This window comes from Nannospalax galili, unplaced genomic scaffold (assembly GCF_000622305.1).
Source record: "Nannospalax galili isolate Female #2095 unplaced genomic scaffold, S.galili_v1.0 scaffold612, whole genome shotgun sequence".
In the NCBI taxonomy this organism is placed as follows: domain Eukaryota; kingdom Metazoa; phylum Chordata; class Mammalia; order Rodentia; family Spalacidae; genus Nannospalax; species Nannospalax galili.
The window spans coordinates 2184859-2201541 of NW_008333388.1; the positions used below are offsets into that span (position 1 = coordinate 2184859).

The window sequence follows — 16683 nt, forward strand, 5'->3', positions numbered from 1 at the left end:
TGAAGATTTTACGTGGCATCCCTGATTGATCTAGGGGATTAAAGGGTTAATGGTCAGGTTGACTTTCTGCCATCCTTTCTTGTCTGCCCTTGGTTCAGCAAGGTGGTGGTGGCTGTGCCGGCTTTGTTCCTACTTCGAGGAGTAGAAACTTCTTAGTTTGAAGTGTAGCGGGTCACTGACAGCCACCTTGCTGAGGAGACATGAGACTCAGGCTAAGCACCAGGCTTGAAGCCTAGTAAAAAAGAGCCCAAGACATATTTGAAAAGCAAAATTTAATGCCCAAGTGTGTGCTTAAGAGATTTCAGCTGAATTTGATTAAAAATAACTAAGGAATTATTGTTAGAATCATGCAATCAGTATTTGAAGGTGGATCAGACAAGCTCTGGAAAGAAACGAGCCTCACCTACCCACATTCCCGAGTCTTGCTCATTCTTGTCTAAAAAACGATCACCACGGAGTCTGGTGTGGTGGTTCGTGCTTTTAATCCTAGCACTTGGGAGGCGGAGGTAGGTAGATCTCTGTGAGATTGGGGCCAGCCAGCCTGGTCTACATAGTGAGTTCCAGGCCAGTTGGGGCTACAGGGAGACCCTGTCTCAAAAAAACAAAACAAAAGCTTACCATAGACTGCAAGGAATTGTGGATGGAATAGGGAGTTAGGAAGCCAAGTCCCTATGTTGGATTGTGACCCCTGGCTGGGTGTGCAGTGTGGACTCCGGGAGACAGAAACCGGAAGGCTGTCGAAGTCTGCATAAAGCCCTCACAGAGATTACTCTGTTGGTCAGAAATCTCAAGTCGCCTCCTGTGCTCGACATGTGGATCCTTTGATGTGCGATTGAAAAGCTGCCTGGCAGGCAGGGTAGCAGTGTCTTGGCAGAGACCTGTAGTGATCAGTCCACCCCCATCCACATATGCTGTCACCTAGAGAATTAATGTGAACAGACCTCCACCTTCAGATGTGGGTGTGATAGAGTAAACCAAGGCCCTGCCGTGTCTGTCAGAACGCCCACTTCTCCATTTGAAATAGAGCCACCCGATGGGTAAAGTGCTGGCATCACCGTGTGGCAGACATTCTCCATCTACATCATCCTGGCATGCAGCGGGAAGCAGAAGGCAGTTGGGGAGTGGAGCGTGGCTGCAGTGGGACTGTGCTGACGGCATCTGACACCACACAGGCCTCCAGGAATCCCTGAGTCAGGCCGGCGGCCTCCCTGGCCTGCCTCTGCCCTCATCCCTTCCTCTTCCTGCAGGAACACCCCTCCCCTAATGAGCGTAACCTTTAGAAACGTGTCTCCATCGATTCGGTTATTGCTGGGGCTTGATCTTTAGTAGTTACATGTATATCTGATTCTATCCACTGAGCAAAACTCTCATCAGAACATTTTTAGAGCCAGAAGGTATTCCTAAGTGCGCCACCTCTGTGCTTTTATCTTCCTTATGTTAGCAACAGGAAAATGAGAGGTTGGTTCCTGACCATTTGAAGCAAAAAATAAATCTTACAGCTCTTGTAAAAATAATTTCCCCGGGGCTGGAGAGATGGCTCAGCGGTTAAGAGCACTGACTGCTCTTGCAGAGGACCCGGGTTCGATACCCAGTACCCACATGGCGGCTAACAACCGTCCTTAACTCCAGTTCCAGAGGAATCTGAAGCCCTCTTCCGACCTCTGCGGCATTGCACGATGTGGTGCACTCACTTACATGCAGGCAATACACTCATAAAATAAAAATAAAATATTTTAAGCCGGGCGTGGTTGCGCACGCCTTTAATCCCAGCACTTGGGAGGCAGAGGCAGGCGGATCTCTGTGAGTTCAAGGCCAGCCTGGTCTACATAGTGAGTTCCAGGACAGCTGGAGCTACAGGGAGACCCTGTCTCAAAAAAGACCAAAAAAAAAAACCAAAAAACATTTTTTTTCCTTTACCAATATTCTTCACCGTTACCCCAACGTTTCTGCGGACCTGTCTTCTCCCCACGTTCGTTTGCTGTGCCATTCTCTGCTCGTCAAGTCACTGGTGTGCCTATTGATTTGGATAACCTATTTCTTTATGAGGGGAACACGAAGATGAGGCAGACTCATCGCTGCCCTTCAAAGAGTGGAGGGTGAGATGCTCCTTCTGAGCTGCACAGACAGTGCAGGGGACCGGCATGTGTATCTGGGGATGGTATGGGGAGGGAGTGACCAGAGCTCACACATGGCGAGCTGTGGTCTCACAACTGACTGTCGTTTCCCTGAATCACTGCCAAGGTCTTGTGCACAGGCCTGGGTCTGTTAGGTTTGAGGACTGCACAGCAGACGCCTGGCACTGGAGCACTTGGGCCTTCGGAACTGGGTGATACTCCCTTCAGCTGCAGTTCTGGAACGGGAAATGTAGACAATTATAGTCCCTCGTCCTGGGGGGCTGGGCCTTCATATTTATGGTTGCAAAATGCTTGGCAGTCATTTTTATTAATGGTTACCAGATGTGTCATAAGGATTAATGAACTTAAGATCTGAAATGTTTTGAGCTTCTGAAATAGAGCGATGCCTACACTGGGGCTATGAACGAGCATTGAAATGTGAACAATGGGGTTTGGAAACCAGCTGTGTGTGTGAAGGAACAAGGGCTACCGTATGTCATTTGGTGCCCTTGTGATGACTGCTCCATTCACCCCAGGCCATTGCCAAACAGGGAGGGTTCAGACCCCCACCCCTGCATGCGTGAGTACACACAGGTTTGGGGGGGTGCCGTGGTCCTCCCTTCTCCCTCTCAGCCTCTTCGGTTTCCCCACTCTGCAAGGCCAGTTGTTTCCAGGTGTTTGTCTCCTTCCTGTGTTTGAACATTCGTCTCTTTCCCTTTTCCTCTTCCTATCCAAGTTCAGGCTCTTAGGAGCTCTCCACGGAACCACTGGAGTAAGTTCTTAATTGTTCTCACTACATCTGGCATCTCCGCTTCCTGAGGATTCATCTTCTGAAGCACCTCTGATCACCACTTCTCTGAGACCCTGTGTCAGCTCTTCGTTGCCCGTGCAGTTCAGCCCTTTGCTCCTCCACACGGTCTGCCCCTTCTTTCTCAAGACCCAGAAGAAGTAGCCTTTCCTGGGGTAGAGCTGTGAGTAGGTTACACCTTACATGTTGCCGGCCATGCTGCTCAGGCCCCACACAGCCATCCATCTGTGATCCACTCCTCCCCTGAGACTCCTTCACCTTCCAGCCTTCCACTCCAGGATCCCTAGCATCATTTTCTTTTAGTTACTTGCTTACTCATCCCTTCCCGCGCTAGTCTCTGATGAGCAAAGTGCATGTGGACGTTGAGACCTGGCGAGTCTGGAGTCGGAGCCTGGCCATGGTTGGTCTGGCCCTTCTGTTGGCTTCAGCAGCTGCTTGTTAAGGACCTGCTGGATTTTTACAATCACTGAGCCATAAGGAAGAGTGAATGTGTTTCTGTGCTCGGTGTCATTTGGCACCAAGCCCACACTAGTCAGGTACCATTCCATCCTGCTGGGCGCCTACACATTGATGCTCTAGAGGGGGTGGGCTTCACCTGAATGGGACGACGCCCCACCCCCAGCCTCACCCATCTTCAACAGGACCTAACTGAAGAATGCGGTTTATAGCCTAAGCATGAGAAACTGTTCCCTGCCTTTGCCATGTCCTGAACTATTCCTGAACACCTTCCTGTGTATGGGGGGCTTTGGACTGGTGGGGGAAAAGAACAGAGGCAGCAGCCAGAGCCTTGGACTGTGAGGCGGAGTGGCAGGTGTGTGCAGAAGGCTGCTCCATGCTCTGAGTGCCAGTCAGCCCTCAGGAGCAGAGCAGGAAGGGCTGGGTGTTGGGGAAGGGTGGCTAAGGATGGACCTTTCTGTGGTCAAGGCATGGAGGAGATGGCTGGGGACTTGGAGTTGAGGTCCTCTCACTTGCGTGGCAGTAGCCTCACTGCTATAGGGCAGTTTCCCTCTTTTCTGTTCTTTCTGCCACACGTATTTTTCTTAAGCATACATGATTTCCTTGTCCCCTGCCTTTAGCCACGGGTAACTCCCCGTGTTTGTGGGGTGAAGTGTGTATTGTTCATGTACCCTGTCCCGTCACTCCTTTTCTGTCCTCTCTACAGTCTCCGCACCTTCTCTCACATCCCACCCTACCCCTCTTTGAGTAGTGGGTCTTTGGTAGCCCTTATTTTCTAAAAGCAGCTCTATGGCCTATGTGGTTATGGTGGTATCTTTGTCAGAATGCAGTGTCATGTCTACACTGGGAGAAGATGGGCAGTTGAGCTTAGGCCTGCAGGCCCTGTCTAGACAATCGGAACTGCACAGACTTCTCAGGCCTAGAATCAGGAACCAGTACCAACGGGAGGCAGGCTGCGTCATTAGGTCTCTTCTGCTTAGGTGTCTGTGGTCATGGAGGTCAGAGCAGGTGGCCTGCACCCCTGGCTCTTCCCTCTTGGGGTGAGTCCTTCAACTTCGCTGGGTCAGAACAAAGGCAGCATGGAATGGGTAAAAGCAGTGGCTGACGTTCCCATAGACTGGCCAGGGAAGGGGAAGCCTGGGCCGGGCCTTTCCTACTTGTGGAGCCCAGCAGGGCTGAGCAGGCAGAGCCAGAGAAGAGGAGACCTCGAGCCAGAGTTCGCAAGCAGCTGAGGCAGAAATGGGCTCCTGGTCTCTTCCACACTGTCGAATCAGCTGTCATCCTGTATCCTACCACTGTTTAAACCCGGCTGCTCTGAGATGAACTTGATGCCTGATTCCTCCTGCTTCTGACTTCCTCTTCTCATCCTGATTCTTGTTCCTTCAGTTTGAGTCACATGTCCCTAAGTCATGAAGTCTTCCCTGTGCTGTTGCGTCCCCCTCACTCGGGCTCCCTTCTCCCGCCTGCTCTGTGCTGGAATCTCACTACTCCTTCAGCTGTGTCTCCAGTCTGCGTTCACTGCCAGGCCAAGCGTTCTGATTTTCGGCTCTCTGCTGCTTGCTTTGCTCAGGGATCACGTGATCTCACTACCCTCTAGTTCAGTTAGATACCCAGTGCCTCTCACTGTCCTCACCGTCTGCCCGAGTTCCAGCCAGAGGAGCTGCTGTCTTCATCTCCTGGGGCATGTTGCCTCCTCCTTGGCCGTCTAGACTCGGGTTGGCTTCCAGCTTCTGTCTGGAGTCCTTCTGGACCATTCTTGTCCCAGTCACTTCTTGTAAAGTCTTGGGCTCATGGTACAACTTTGGTTAGCACATGTCTGTCACCAGAGAGCAGGAGTATGACCTTTGTGTGGTTGGGGCAGCCCTTGCTGGGCGGGCTCCTTGTATGGTGTGGAGCCCTGGCACCTACATGGCTTGTTGGTGGAGGTGTGTTGAGTTCCTGGGAGTAGTGATGGGCCCTGGTTGGCTCCTGGTGACTTTCTGCACCGCGTCCCTGTGCCCTTGGGGCCCCTCACTTATGCGCTTGTCTCCCCAGCCCGTGCCCCGAATCTTGGTGCAGCCTGCCTTCCCGACCAGGATGGAGGAGGTGAGTGACCTGGTTGGGGCTGCCCCACTTGCCCTTGGCCCTGACGTGGATGCTTCTGTCCACACCTGCGCTTTGCCCTTTGCGTTCCCACACTGGCAGTTAACCACAGGGTAGGGCACTGGCTTCTCCTGCACATGATCCTTCTTACACTTTGCTGTTTTCAACCTGTTAGTCAGATGACTGCTAAACTTTAGGCGCTTGGATGCTGATGTAGCCTGTGCTGTAATAGCACACTGCTGGGCAGAGGGGATTTCTATAAACAGAACATTCTCTTCTAAGTGTTTGCTGAATTCTCAGTTTTCTGTTTCATTCTGGTCCATGATATCAGTGTGAAAAGACTAAGGCTAAACTAGAGAAAACAGCCGCTCATGATCTCCCACTTCTGGTCTTAGGAATAGCGCGTCTGTCTTCTCTCACTCCGCCTTCATTCTCTTACACCACTGGAGATTTTATGTAGTCAAACAACAGCAAGCAAAGAAAAAAAAAAAAAAAAACAGGCCTAATGATTTGAAGGAAAATCACTCCTCCTGGTGTCCTCCATTTCTGAAAGGCCCTTTCACCCTAGTACTGTCCTGGCGTCTTCCTGCATTCCAGTGGACCATACCAGGTGCACCTCCCCTGGGAGTGCAATCAGTCCTTGTGCAGAGGCAGCTTTCAGTCCCCAGTGAAGCACCAGGAGCAGGACCTTGGCTGGCAAAGCCAGCTGTGTGCCCAGCTCCGGTGCCCATTCTGGTGGCCTTCTCAACTCTGGGCTTTCACAGCCTGGGAACTGGCTCAATGGTAGAGTAAAAATCTAGAAACTGCTGCTCTCACTTCCTCCATTTTCGTCACAGTCATCTTCTCACAGCTGACCCTAATTCCTGGCTTTTCCTTCTATCGGAAACTTGAGCAGGTCCTTCAAGTTCCCTGGGCCAATGGTAAAATTGTTTGCATGTGGTTACACTTCCTGCCCCCTTCCACCAGTGATTCAAGTGGAGCAGCGGAGCACCTATTAGTCTAGAGCTATTTCTGCAACCCCTTCATGCCTCTGTGGCCGTGTGGCTCTCACCGGTGGGTGAGTGTGGACAGGACCCTCTCAGAGCCACAGGCCACGTCGTTATCTTTTATAGCTTTATGTATTCTTCCACATGTCCAGTGATACCAAACTAAAATAGGAAGTGCTAAATAAAACGTTCAAGTCGCAGAAGAAAAATGATTGAAGGGTTGCCTAATCTTTTAGAGTATTTATGTGCTGACGGTTATTGATCTACTGGACTGAGTAAGTTTTGCAGCCAGAGGCCCATCACAGAAATGGGCTGTTAATCTCAGGAGGTGCCGTTCATTCCCTCCCCAGAAAGTGTGCCTTATGGCGAACGAAGGCCTCTGGAAACAGGAATGTAAATGACAGTTCATGGGAAAATGCATGATTTATCAAATTGCTGAGTTAAGCCAAGTAACTGTAAGAGACTTTAGATTTCGGCTGTTTCCCAGTTCAAATAAATCCTGCATTGCAAATGGAAGATGACCATTCCTGTATAGAAATAGCTTTTTCATAAATACGGGAATCATCTCTCCTTTTCTGAGCAGCCCTCCACCTCTGTCCGCCATTCCCACCTTGTCTTCCCCCAGTGTGGGAATGGGGAGGTCAGTGCTCAGGTACCTCAAAGACCCTGAAAGAAGACCTAGCTCTCACCTCACAGACACGGATGCAGCTCTCATCATCCCTCTGAGATGCTGGCTTTGTGTCTGTGTCGTCTGCCTGGTGACTCAGACAGTGACATGAAAGACCACTGCCCTGGCTCCCTCCTTGCTCAGTAGCACCCTGGCCTGTGTCCCAGGATCAGAGGCTCCCTGACCTCTGGCAATGCTCCAGCACCAGAAAAACAACCTCCTAGAGAAAGGGCCATGGCCGAAGACAGCCTGGGTCCCCTCCTTGTCCCTGACTCCCAGCCAGGATTATCCAGCCCAGCACAGTCTGGGCTCAGCTTCTCCTGGTAGGGTGGGGTGTCTGTGCTGCTGAAGCGCTGTCAGATCCTCTGGTGAGCTCATTCTTTGGGCTCTGCTGGAGAAAAGTGCACTTCTGGCTCCTTTAGTGCGGCTCTCAGTCTCCCTGTGAGGTCAGTAGTGGGCAGAGGCACCTACTTCCATGGAGCAGTTACCACCTGAACCTGGGGAGGCTGGGGATGGACAGCAAGGTTTAGTGTGAGTGGCTTCATGCTGCCTGGGAGTGAGAGGCTTGGCCTCCTGTCACACTACCTGTCCCTAGGAGGTGGGGTTGAGCATCTATTTATGGAAGAGAAGCTGCAGATGCAGCAGGGCCTGTGTGTGTTGCTCAGCGTGCTCCTTAACACAGGTGCATAGCCCAGTGCCTGCCTGGAGTTGGCTGCAGGCTGGGGCTGGGTAGAAGCAGGCTGCTGGCTGCAGGTTGCCTCAAGAGCTATGCTGGCCACAGCTAGGCTCCACTGTTGTCTAAGCCGTGGTGTTGAGCTAGCCCCAAGGGCTTCGGCTGGGCAGGAAGGCCTGTTCTACCTCTCCTCAGTGTGCCTCTTGTCCTTTTGCAGGCTCAGCGAGGCAGCCCCGGGCCTGGCGGGGCCTCGGAGTCCATGGTGCGGGTGGTGGCTCCTGCTGTAAAGATTTGTGACAAGCCTGTCAAAGTGCCTTCCCCACCAGCCACCGTGGCCGTCACTCAGCCCCTGGAAGGGCAGGATGGGCCCCCCAGCCCCCTGAGCGAAGCTTCTAGTGGCTACTTCTCCCACAGTGTCTCCACTGCCACCCTCTCAGATGCCCTCACCTTAGGCTTGGATACCACAGGCTCTGGCAGCCAGACGCCTGGGTCACCCCCTGCACAGTGTCAGGCCACCCCAGAGCCTGAGCTGGCTCTTCTTTCCTGCACACAAAGCCACCCACCAGTCCCCGAGGAGCCCCTGGTGCAGCCCGCCACACCTACTCCGGTTAAGGAGCTGGAGGCCCCGAGGCCACACTTTCTGCCTGAATCTGCATCTGTGTTGCCCACATCCCCATTCAGAATCCGGAAGGTGCGGACCTCAGAGCTGAAGTCCTTCTCGGGCATGCTAGGGGGCAGCTCCTCAGCCGAGGAGGACCTGCTGGCTGCAGAAGAGGCCGGCAACGCGGGGGGACAGGCCCTGGGGAGGCTGGACGTGACATCTGACTCTGAGGAGGCCGGCGAAGTCCCCGAGTGGCTCAAAGAGGGCGAGTATGTTGTTGTGGGCACCAACAAAACTGGCATCGTGAGGTACATAGGACCGGCTGACTTCCAAGAGGGGACATGGATTGGTGTGGAGCTGGACCTGCCCTCAGGTGAGTAGTCAGTGGGGCTGGACTGAATGTGGACTGGAAACCCAAGATGGTCACTGAGGACTGCTGTAAATCTGATAATAGTTTTAAATCTACTTTTCCTTTTGAGACCATACCTGGTCTGGTCTGGAACTCCTAGGTCCAGTGATCCTCCTCTCTCAGCAGAGACGGCAGGTGGGAGCCACCACACGCACTGCACTTTGTAAAGTTGCAGAACCATGCATCTGAGCAGCTCCCTCAGGCTGCAGTGCAGTGCTCTTGCCTGGGCTCCGGGTTTTTCCTTTCCTGCTGTCTCTGATACTCGAGGATGGCTCTGGAGGAGGTAGTGAGACTGGTGCAAGCTCTTGAGTCTCCCGCCAGACTGCAGAGCTCAGAAGTGGTCAGGAAGCCTGGGGAGACCCTCAAGAGGCACCGGTTAGACAAAGTTTTCCAGTTTTATTCTGACCGTCTTCCTCAGGCACTCATTTCTATTCCAAGCCACTTCACCTATGGACAGTGTGCAGTTCCATTGTTTTGAGCGTACTTACTGAGCTATGCCACCATTATAAAGCAATCTAAGTTATCACATGAGCCTTCCTCAGAGGACAGGCTCATGTCCACCCTCAGCTGTGCCCCTCCCCGGCCCTGGATTACTGTTTTTCTGGGTTTTGTCCTTAAGTTTACAGGAGGCTATCTTGGACTTGGATGTAAAGGGACCTCGTGCCTGTCCTCTTTCCTGGCATGTGGTCGGTGTTCCTCCGTGTGGCAGCGCCATCCACAGATCCTTCCTGTTTGTGGCTGTGTCTACTACATGGATGTCTCCACTCCTTGGGTGCTCTGAATAGCATGACTGGGTATATTCATGGAGACCCAGGTGTTCAGTCTCTCTGGCTTGGCATTGACGGTGTAAAGAGGCCAAATTGTCTCCCAAGTGGTGGGCCTGCTGTAGTGCTCAAGGGCCAGGTGTGAGAGCCCTTCCTTGCAGTGAGATTTCCTTGATCTGCGTGTGGGGAGAGGGAAGAGTATGGTGGAGCCCAGAGTCTAGATAGGGCAGGAACACCACCTGAGGTCCAGGCCACAGCATCTCTGAGCTGTGTAGCTCACCTGTGCTTGCAAACACCTCAGGTTGCAACACGGGAGAGTCTGCTCCCATGGTCACTGTCTCCGGACACATGGGCAGACCCAGCAGCTTTTGGTGGGGTGGGCGCAGAACTTTAGGAGTGGGCTTTCCTCAGAGCCCAGCGCCAGGCCCTCGCCTCCCTCAACCAGGGCAGTTCTCACAGGCTGTCCTTGGCTTGTGGGCATAGGCCAGTGATGACCCTTTTGTCTCTGAGCCACACGCTTCTCTGTGAAGTCACTGTCTTTAAAAATGATTTTGGCAGGAAAGAGCTTGAATTGGAAGGGGTTCAAGATGATTAATGTGGTGCAGGCTGAAAAAAATCTATTTCTCCCAAAGTGCGAAGGAGAACCCCAAAGAAGCCTGTGCCTGCAACTGAACTCAGGAATTAAAGGGACTTAGCAAATACCTCACCCAACAAGAAATAACTAAGCACATACTTTGTGCCCATTGCTGTGATGGAATCCAAAGACACCTGGCTAAGCAAAGTTCTGCCTGAAATACTTGTGTAGAGGAGAAAATGCAAAGCGAACACATGCATTTCAACAGGAATAAGTGCTGTGAAGAAAATAAATGTGTGGAGAGGACAGAGGAAGGTGGCTGTTGGGAATATCATAAATGGCATTCAGAGACGCAAAGGACACGAGAAGGGGAGCCAGGAAGGTCGGGTGGGGTGGAGGCCTAGGAGAAGGTCAAGGCGGAGGTCTCTGAGAATGGCCCAGCTTGCTGTGTTTGAGGGCCACCAGGAAGACTGGCTGTGATGCCAGAGGGGCTGATTGCTGGACCACTCAGGGTTGTGGCCCTGTGGACATAGTCTGATCAGATGGCATTTAGCAAGTTTGAAGAGATCACCCCTTGCAGAACAGATGTGGGGGAAGAGTGGGAACTGGGAGCTACACGATGCACAGATGTGCAGGCTGAAGAGGAGCCATGCTCAGTGGTCAGGCTCAGGGAAATGGGCAGAAGCTGTGGCCCAGGACAGTGTTGGAGGGGGACCACTAGGGAGGCGTGTCAAGGATGACACCTGCGTGTTTGCTATGAGAATACTCAAAGGGTAGTTCAGAGTTGGAAAGGCCGGAGAGCCGCATGTCAGGGAAGGATCACTGTCTCAAGTGTTCCTGAGACAGAGATGTTAGGGGCACTGAAGGACCAAGCTGGGGCCCTCCATCAGCCAAGACCGGATGAAGCAGAGCTGGAGAGAGACTGTCGGTGGGAGTTGGTGGTGGCAGTGACCAGGAAGGGCCAAGTGCACACAGGATGCTTGAGAAATGAAGAGGCGGGGCTGGGCTCTGCTGTCTAGTCCTCCAGCCCTGGCCTGCTCCTGGGAGACAGAGATGGACACAAGTGTGCAAAAGGTGACTTTTTACTACGGTCATCTCACTATCACTGCCCTGCCCACTCCCTACAGCGATCTCCTATTGCGTACCAAAGAAACTTGTCACTCTTGAGCCATCTTTAACACCTCAGTGTGACGTCGGAACACCTGATGCATGGCAGTTTTGCCATTTTCCCCTTGAAAATCTTGTGCCAATGTCACCCGCCCTTATAGGCTCATGTGTGCAATCTCGGGAAAAGGACCCGTGCCTCCAGCTCTGTCTTGGTGGTCCACACCAGGTCCTTAGCATGCCTTTGTGTCACATCTGAGGCCACAGGGTTGAGGGGCTTCTGGTGCCCACTGCTCTGGGCCTCTGCTGGGCCATCTCAATGACTAACCCTCCTGTGTTGGTGCTGGGTGGTGGAGGTGGCAGTCAGAAGAACACAGCAAGAGAAGTGACTGTATAAAAACAGGTCCCTATGATGTTTTCCATCTCCCTTGCAGGAAAGAATGATGGCTCCATTGGCGGCAAGCAATACTTCAAGTGCAACCCGGGCTATGGGCTGCTGGTGAGGCCAGGTCGGGTCCGCAGGGCCGCAGGCACTGGGCTCAGGCGCAGTGCAGGACTCAGGCCGCAGGGAGCCCCTGAGGCCCGTAGGAGCGTCACCCTCTCAGGCTCTGCCACCAACTTGGCCTCACTGACAGCTGTATTGGCCAAGGCTGACAGGAGCCACAAGAACCCTGAGAACCGGAAGTCCTGGGCCAGCTGAACCACACCTTCCCCGGTGGACGCTAACGGGACGTGGGATCCCTTGAGTCCTCTTGGCACCTGCCAGTGGGACCCCTTCCCTGGGAGCAGGACCATGAATGCTTTTTGCACGATGACAGGGCTGGTAACCAGCCTGGTTCCTCATCCTCCCTGGGATTCCAGAAACCACGTTTTACTCCTTTACTTGATTGATGGTGGCAGAGATCCCTCAGCTGTGCTCCTTGGGTAGAGGGTGGAAGGTTCTGGGAGCCCAGAGAATTGTGGGATGGTAGAGTGAGGTCCTGGGAGGCAGAGCTGGAGCCGAGGCAGCTCCCAGCCTGACTGTAACGGGGTGTCCCAGCCAGGCTTTGCTGGGCTTCCCTTTTTTTGTCCTGCTGATCTCACTAGTGTCTTAATTTAAACAGTAATCCTAACTAGTGCCTTCCTTCCCACCCACAGGGCTTCCTCCTTCTGCCTGGGGGCCAGTGCCCACATCATCCTCCATCCCTTTAACCCCTCACCAAGTGACATATTCCCTCAAGTACCTCTGGTGAGCCCTTGTGCTCAGTAGAGGTGGCAGGCAGAATCCTTCTGTCGCACGCACACATCTGGGAGGCGTCTTTGCTGGTGTCCTAGTGCCTTTCTGCTTGGAAAGTCTTTTCTGTCTGCCATTTATCCCCTTAACAGGATGTCTGGACTATATTTATTTATATTTATATTTTTTCAAAAGCTAAAGTCATTCGCGAGCCACAATCGTCTGCTCTGGTGTGGGTGCCTGGGGCCTGACTTGCACTCTGGCTGGGTGTGGCAGCCTCCTAGTCTGGTGGAAGTTGCTGTATGCAGTCAGCAGATGAAGCTCTCTGTTTATTGCTTGATTGCCGACTGTCAGGAGGAAGGCATACCCTGAGGCCTTGACAGAGTGAGCTCATGCCATACCTGCCTTATTTGATGCTGTCACATGTCGGGGAATATCTGGAAATTGTTTTTACTCCGTGACCATTTCTAGGCCCTGACCACACCTGGGCCCTGGCAGCCAGGCACGTTGCCTGTGGGGAATAGCTGGCCTCCAGTTTTCTCCCTCACATTCTGTGGCAACCATGCCCCATCCGAGGTAGAAGGTGTAGCGGAGTTGTCACCCTGTTGTCCCAGGCATCACCCTGACCTCCAGCTTGGGCCAGAGGCCCTGGCTCAGAATGTGCACCAGGGGCTTTTGGCAGCTTGTTTTAGTTCTTACTCTTAAGCTCTTAAAAACAGCACCTAGGAAGTAATTCCTTAAGTAATTCCAGACTCACTGTCTGGGTGAGGCATCCCACCTGGTGGTTCCTCAGAATACCACCGCCTCCCCTGGCCTTTGTGGCCTCTGTCCTGGTAATGCCTTGCACACACTGTCAGGCTGGCCAGTCTCACCACTGCTTGCACAGCCCTTGGCTAGAGGTTGGCAGGGGGAATGGAGGACATGTGACTCCCTAGCAGAGGCCGAGACTCTGGCCTGTGCCCCCCCCCCCCAGCCTGGAGTCGGTATCCCTCTGTTCTTCCAGCCTCAGCAGCCAGACATGGGGGTCTGGGCTGGCAGAGGACTCTTTCTAGAACAGCACAGATGTCTGTGGGTGCTGCTAGCTGGAGGCAGGTACTGATTTGCTCTCCCTTCTCATCAGGTGGCATTCTGGGGACAGGTGCTGGGGGTGTTTTGGAATTAGCGCTGTCACTTCCCCCTGGCGTCCCTGCTTCCCTTCCTGTCCAGCACAGAAGTTCTTTTGATGTGTTTTGGTGAGAAATTTTGTCCTGTTAGCATCTAGAATTCTGTGATGTACCCTTTGGTGTAGAGACCAGCTCAGTTCCCTGAGTCGGGGCCAGAGCCCCAGAGTACCTCCCTACGATGGCCATGCACTGGGCACTGGGGAGAGAAGACCTTGAAGGTCAGTGGTATGACTCTGGGAGTGAGGGACACTGCTGTGTCTGTCACTTGGAGGGATGTGAAGGAACTATTGACCTGCACAGATCTTGCTGGCTGGAGCTGGCAGCAGTGCACGCCTCCAGTGATTCAGGCCAGCTGTTTGGTGAGTCTGGGACCAACTTCTTTCCCATCAGCCCCTATGTTCCCCAGCTCCATGGACCTGCACACCCTGGCTGCAAAGCTCTGATGTCTATCAGCACCATTGTCTTGGGGGCTTCTAGGACACTCCTGACTTCAGAAGCGGTCAGCTTCACTGGCAGCTGGCCAGAGAACCTGGGCCAGGACGGCTGTGTGCATGGCCCTGAGTGGTTGGCACTGGGCCCCAGCACCTTGGCTGTGGTGTGCGAAAGTGATCTTTTTTCACAGAAAGCTCTCTGCTGCTCTGAGTATACTGGTCCTCGGTGTGGCTGGGATTTTTCTGAGAATGAAGTGTTTGGGACCTCGTGCTGGCAGTGTTGGTCCCTTGGGTGTTTTTGATGAGCTGTCCCTGTGGCTGGGTGTTTGCCCCAAGGGTAGTGGAGCTGACCTCAGGAAAGACAGCTGCAGGTGGGGTCTGGAAGGATGGAGCACACCCAGTCTTCTAGGGCTTTGCTGTCCTGCTGTTCTTACACTCTGACCTGTACTTCCCCTGTGGGCTGGACAGAGGCACTGAGCCTTGTGCTTCCCAGACCTCCTCCCCACTAGATGGAGGCAGCAATGTGAATGGGGAACCTGTAGCTTTGCTTCTCGGAAATGTGGTGATGTACAGAGAATGTGGTGACCAAGTGTCAGACAGTGGAGGGCAGGTAGTGGGTATGTAGCCAGTTGCCAGGTGCCCAAGCCTAACCATAGAGCAGGAGGGCAGAGGAGCAGTGATTGTGGACCGTGTTCAGTGATGTGGCCCTGAGGTATAAAGGTTTAGGAAGTGTTCCCGTGTTTCCTGTCCTCCTGGTAGCTCTCCTTGTGTCTCAGAGGTGCCCTAAGAAGCAGACAAGTAGCTCCTGTTTTGTTTTCTTTTTTCGCATAGACTTGCCCTGCCTGCTGAGGCTGCCTGTGCTGAGTGCCTCACATGGAGGGCGGTCCGAAGCTTCCTTGAGCCCTGGGCCATCTTGAGACCAAGACCCCAGGGCCTTCTGAAGTGCCTTCCATGGGGCCAGTGTCCAGCCCAGCCTGTGCTTCCAGCCCTAGATACTACACAAAGCATCTTTTTATGTCTGTGGTGCCTTCCTGGTGGGCTGTGGATCCCCATGGTATTGGGAGAGGCTGGAAACAGTGTGTGTGGGTGGACTGTGTAAATATGAGTTCATGTGAAGTGATAGTGATTCCAGGATTATAGTGATTTGGTACATATTAAATGGGAGATAAAAAAAATCCAAAGACTCTAATGAATTGTAAAGACTGATGGTTTGCATTGTATGATGAACTAAACTACTGTAATTTTGTACCATAAATGCCTTTTTGTCAAGTGACCAACAGCCTCTAAATAAAACCAGATGATTTCTTGCTTAGGCCTGTGGTCGGTCTTACCATTTTTCCCTCCCCGCACCCAGACACAGGCTTGGGCTCTCTGTGGACTGTCCCTTGGTGGTGGGCTCGGTCTCAGTGGTGGTCCTAGGGATTTTCAAGATGGCTATCAGAAGTCCAGAGAGCAGCAGGCCCATGGATTTGCACTAAAGACCTGGGGAGGGAGGCACCTTGGCCTGTCTCTAATCTTATTACAGCCTCTTATAGAAGCCAGGAGCCAGCAGAAAGTTCTGGGGAATGTAGTAGATGCCAGGTAATGGGGGCTTTGGGGTTGGCCAGGTGACAGGTGGCCCAGGGAAAGGGAGTCTTCAGGAAGGTCCACTATCTGCCACGGTCCATGACACAGGCCCTATTAGGGACTCAATTACAGAGCAAAGACTTCTAATTCTGACAAAATAGATAAACCCTTGAAGATTCTAGAAGAAGGTATTTTGGAATGGGGAAAATTATGGCCCTGGCTAGGTGGCAGATCTGGGTCAAGTCCCTGTGGGCTATGGAACCTGATGCTGGGCCTGCCAGCCAGCAAGGCCACCTTTCTTCAGATATCTGCCAGCCGTAGGCCTAGTGCAGGGTTTGAGCTGCTGGCGGGACTAGGCCTGTCATTCCCACTCAGAATCCCCCAGCCACAGCACTGTGCCATTTCCAGGACACAGGACTTGCTCATGGACCTCTTGGGAGAAAGCTGTTTCTCTCCCTGCGCCAATGCGTAGCCCTTGTTTTACGAACAAAACAGTTTGTGAATGCAGGGTCAGAGCCACCCGGAAGCCCGAGGGGAGGTGGCTGTCAGCCATAGGCAGTGGTCTGAACAGGACTTGTTTGTATTCACGAGTGCAGCAAAGTTGCTCTCAGAGATAAGCCTTGCCAAGAAGGGACAGAAATGTGGCAGCCAGGAGTAGCCCTGTGTGGGATGAGGCGGGAATCTGAACAGAACCCTTGCAGCTCTGATACATCTTCTCAGGCTGCTGCTGTCTCACAGCTGTGAGATGTCCGCACCAAGCTCTGGAATGAGCTCTAGTGGATATCCTGATTGGTCTACTCATTGGCTTACTGAATTGTTCGAGGAACACTTGACCTATCCCAAGCCTGGGGTGCAGCTGGCGCCAGGGCCTTGGGGTGAGGAAGCCACCCCAAGACGCACACTGAGGGGGTACTCTGGGGAGGTGCTTGGCCAATGCTGTGTGGCTTAAGTTGAAGTAGGTTGGGGCCAACGGTGCAAGAGCATGAAGTGGGAACAGTCCGTTTGGCCTCTGCCCTCCCGTGTGCTGTGCTGCCAACTTCCCCCTGGCAACCGCAGCAGGGTTTGGGTAGCT

General features: G+C 53.1%; 1 protein-coding gene across 2 annotated transcripts in view; it reads left to right on the top strand.

Annotated features, from left to right (window-relative positions):
• Positions 1-15357, top strand: part of Kif13b (kinesin family member 13B) — a 153053-nt gene extending 137696 nt beyond the window's left edge. Inside the window, exons 37-39 of one of the 2 annotated variants that reach the window (XM_008828113.3) lie at positions 5413-5463; positions 8004-8760; positions 11673-15357. In XM_008828113.3, the coding sequence (XP_008826335.1) occupies positions 5413-5463; positions 8004-8760; positions 11673-11938 (1074 nt within the window). In that variant the 3' untranslated portion in view covers positions 11939-15357. The remainder of the gene's footprint in view (positions 1-5412; positions 5464-8003; positions 8761-11672) is intronic. The other variant, XM_008828112.3, reaches the window with a different exon arrangement.
• Positions 15358-16683: the final 1326 nt, after the last annotated feature.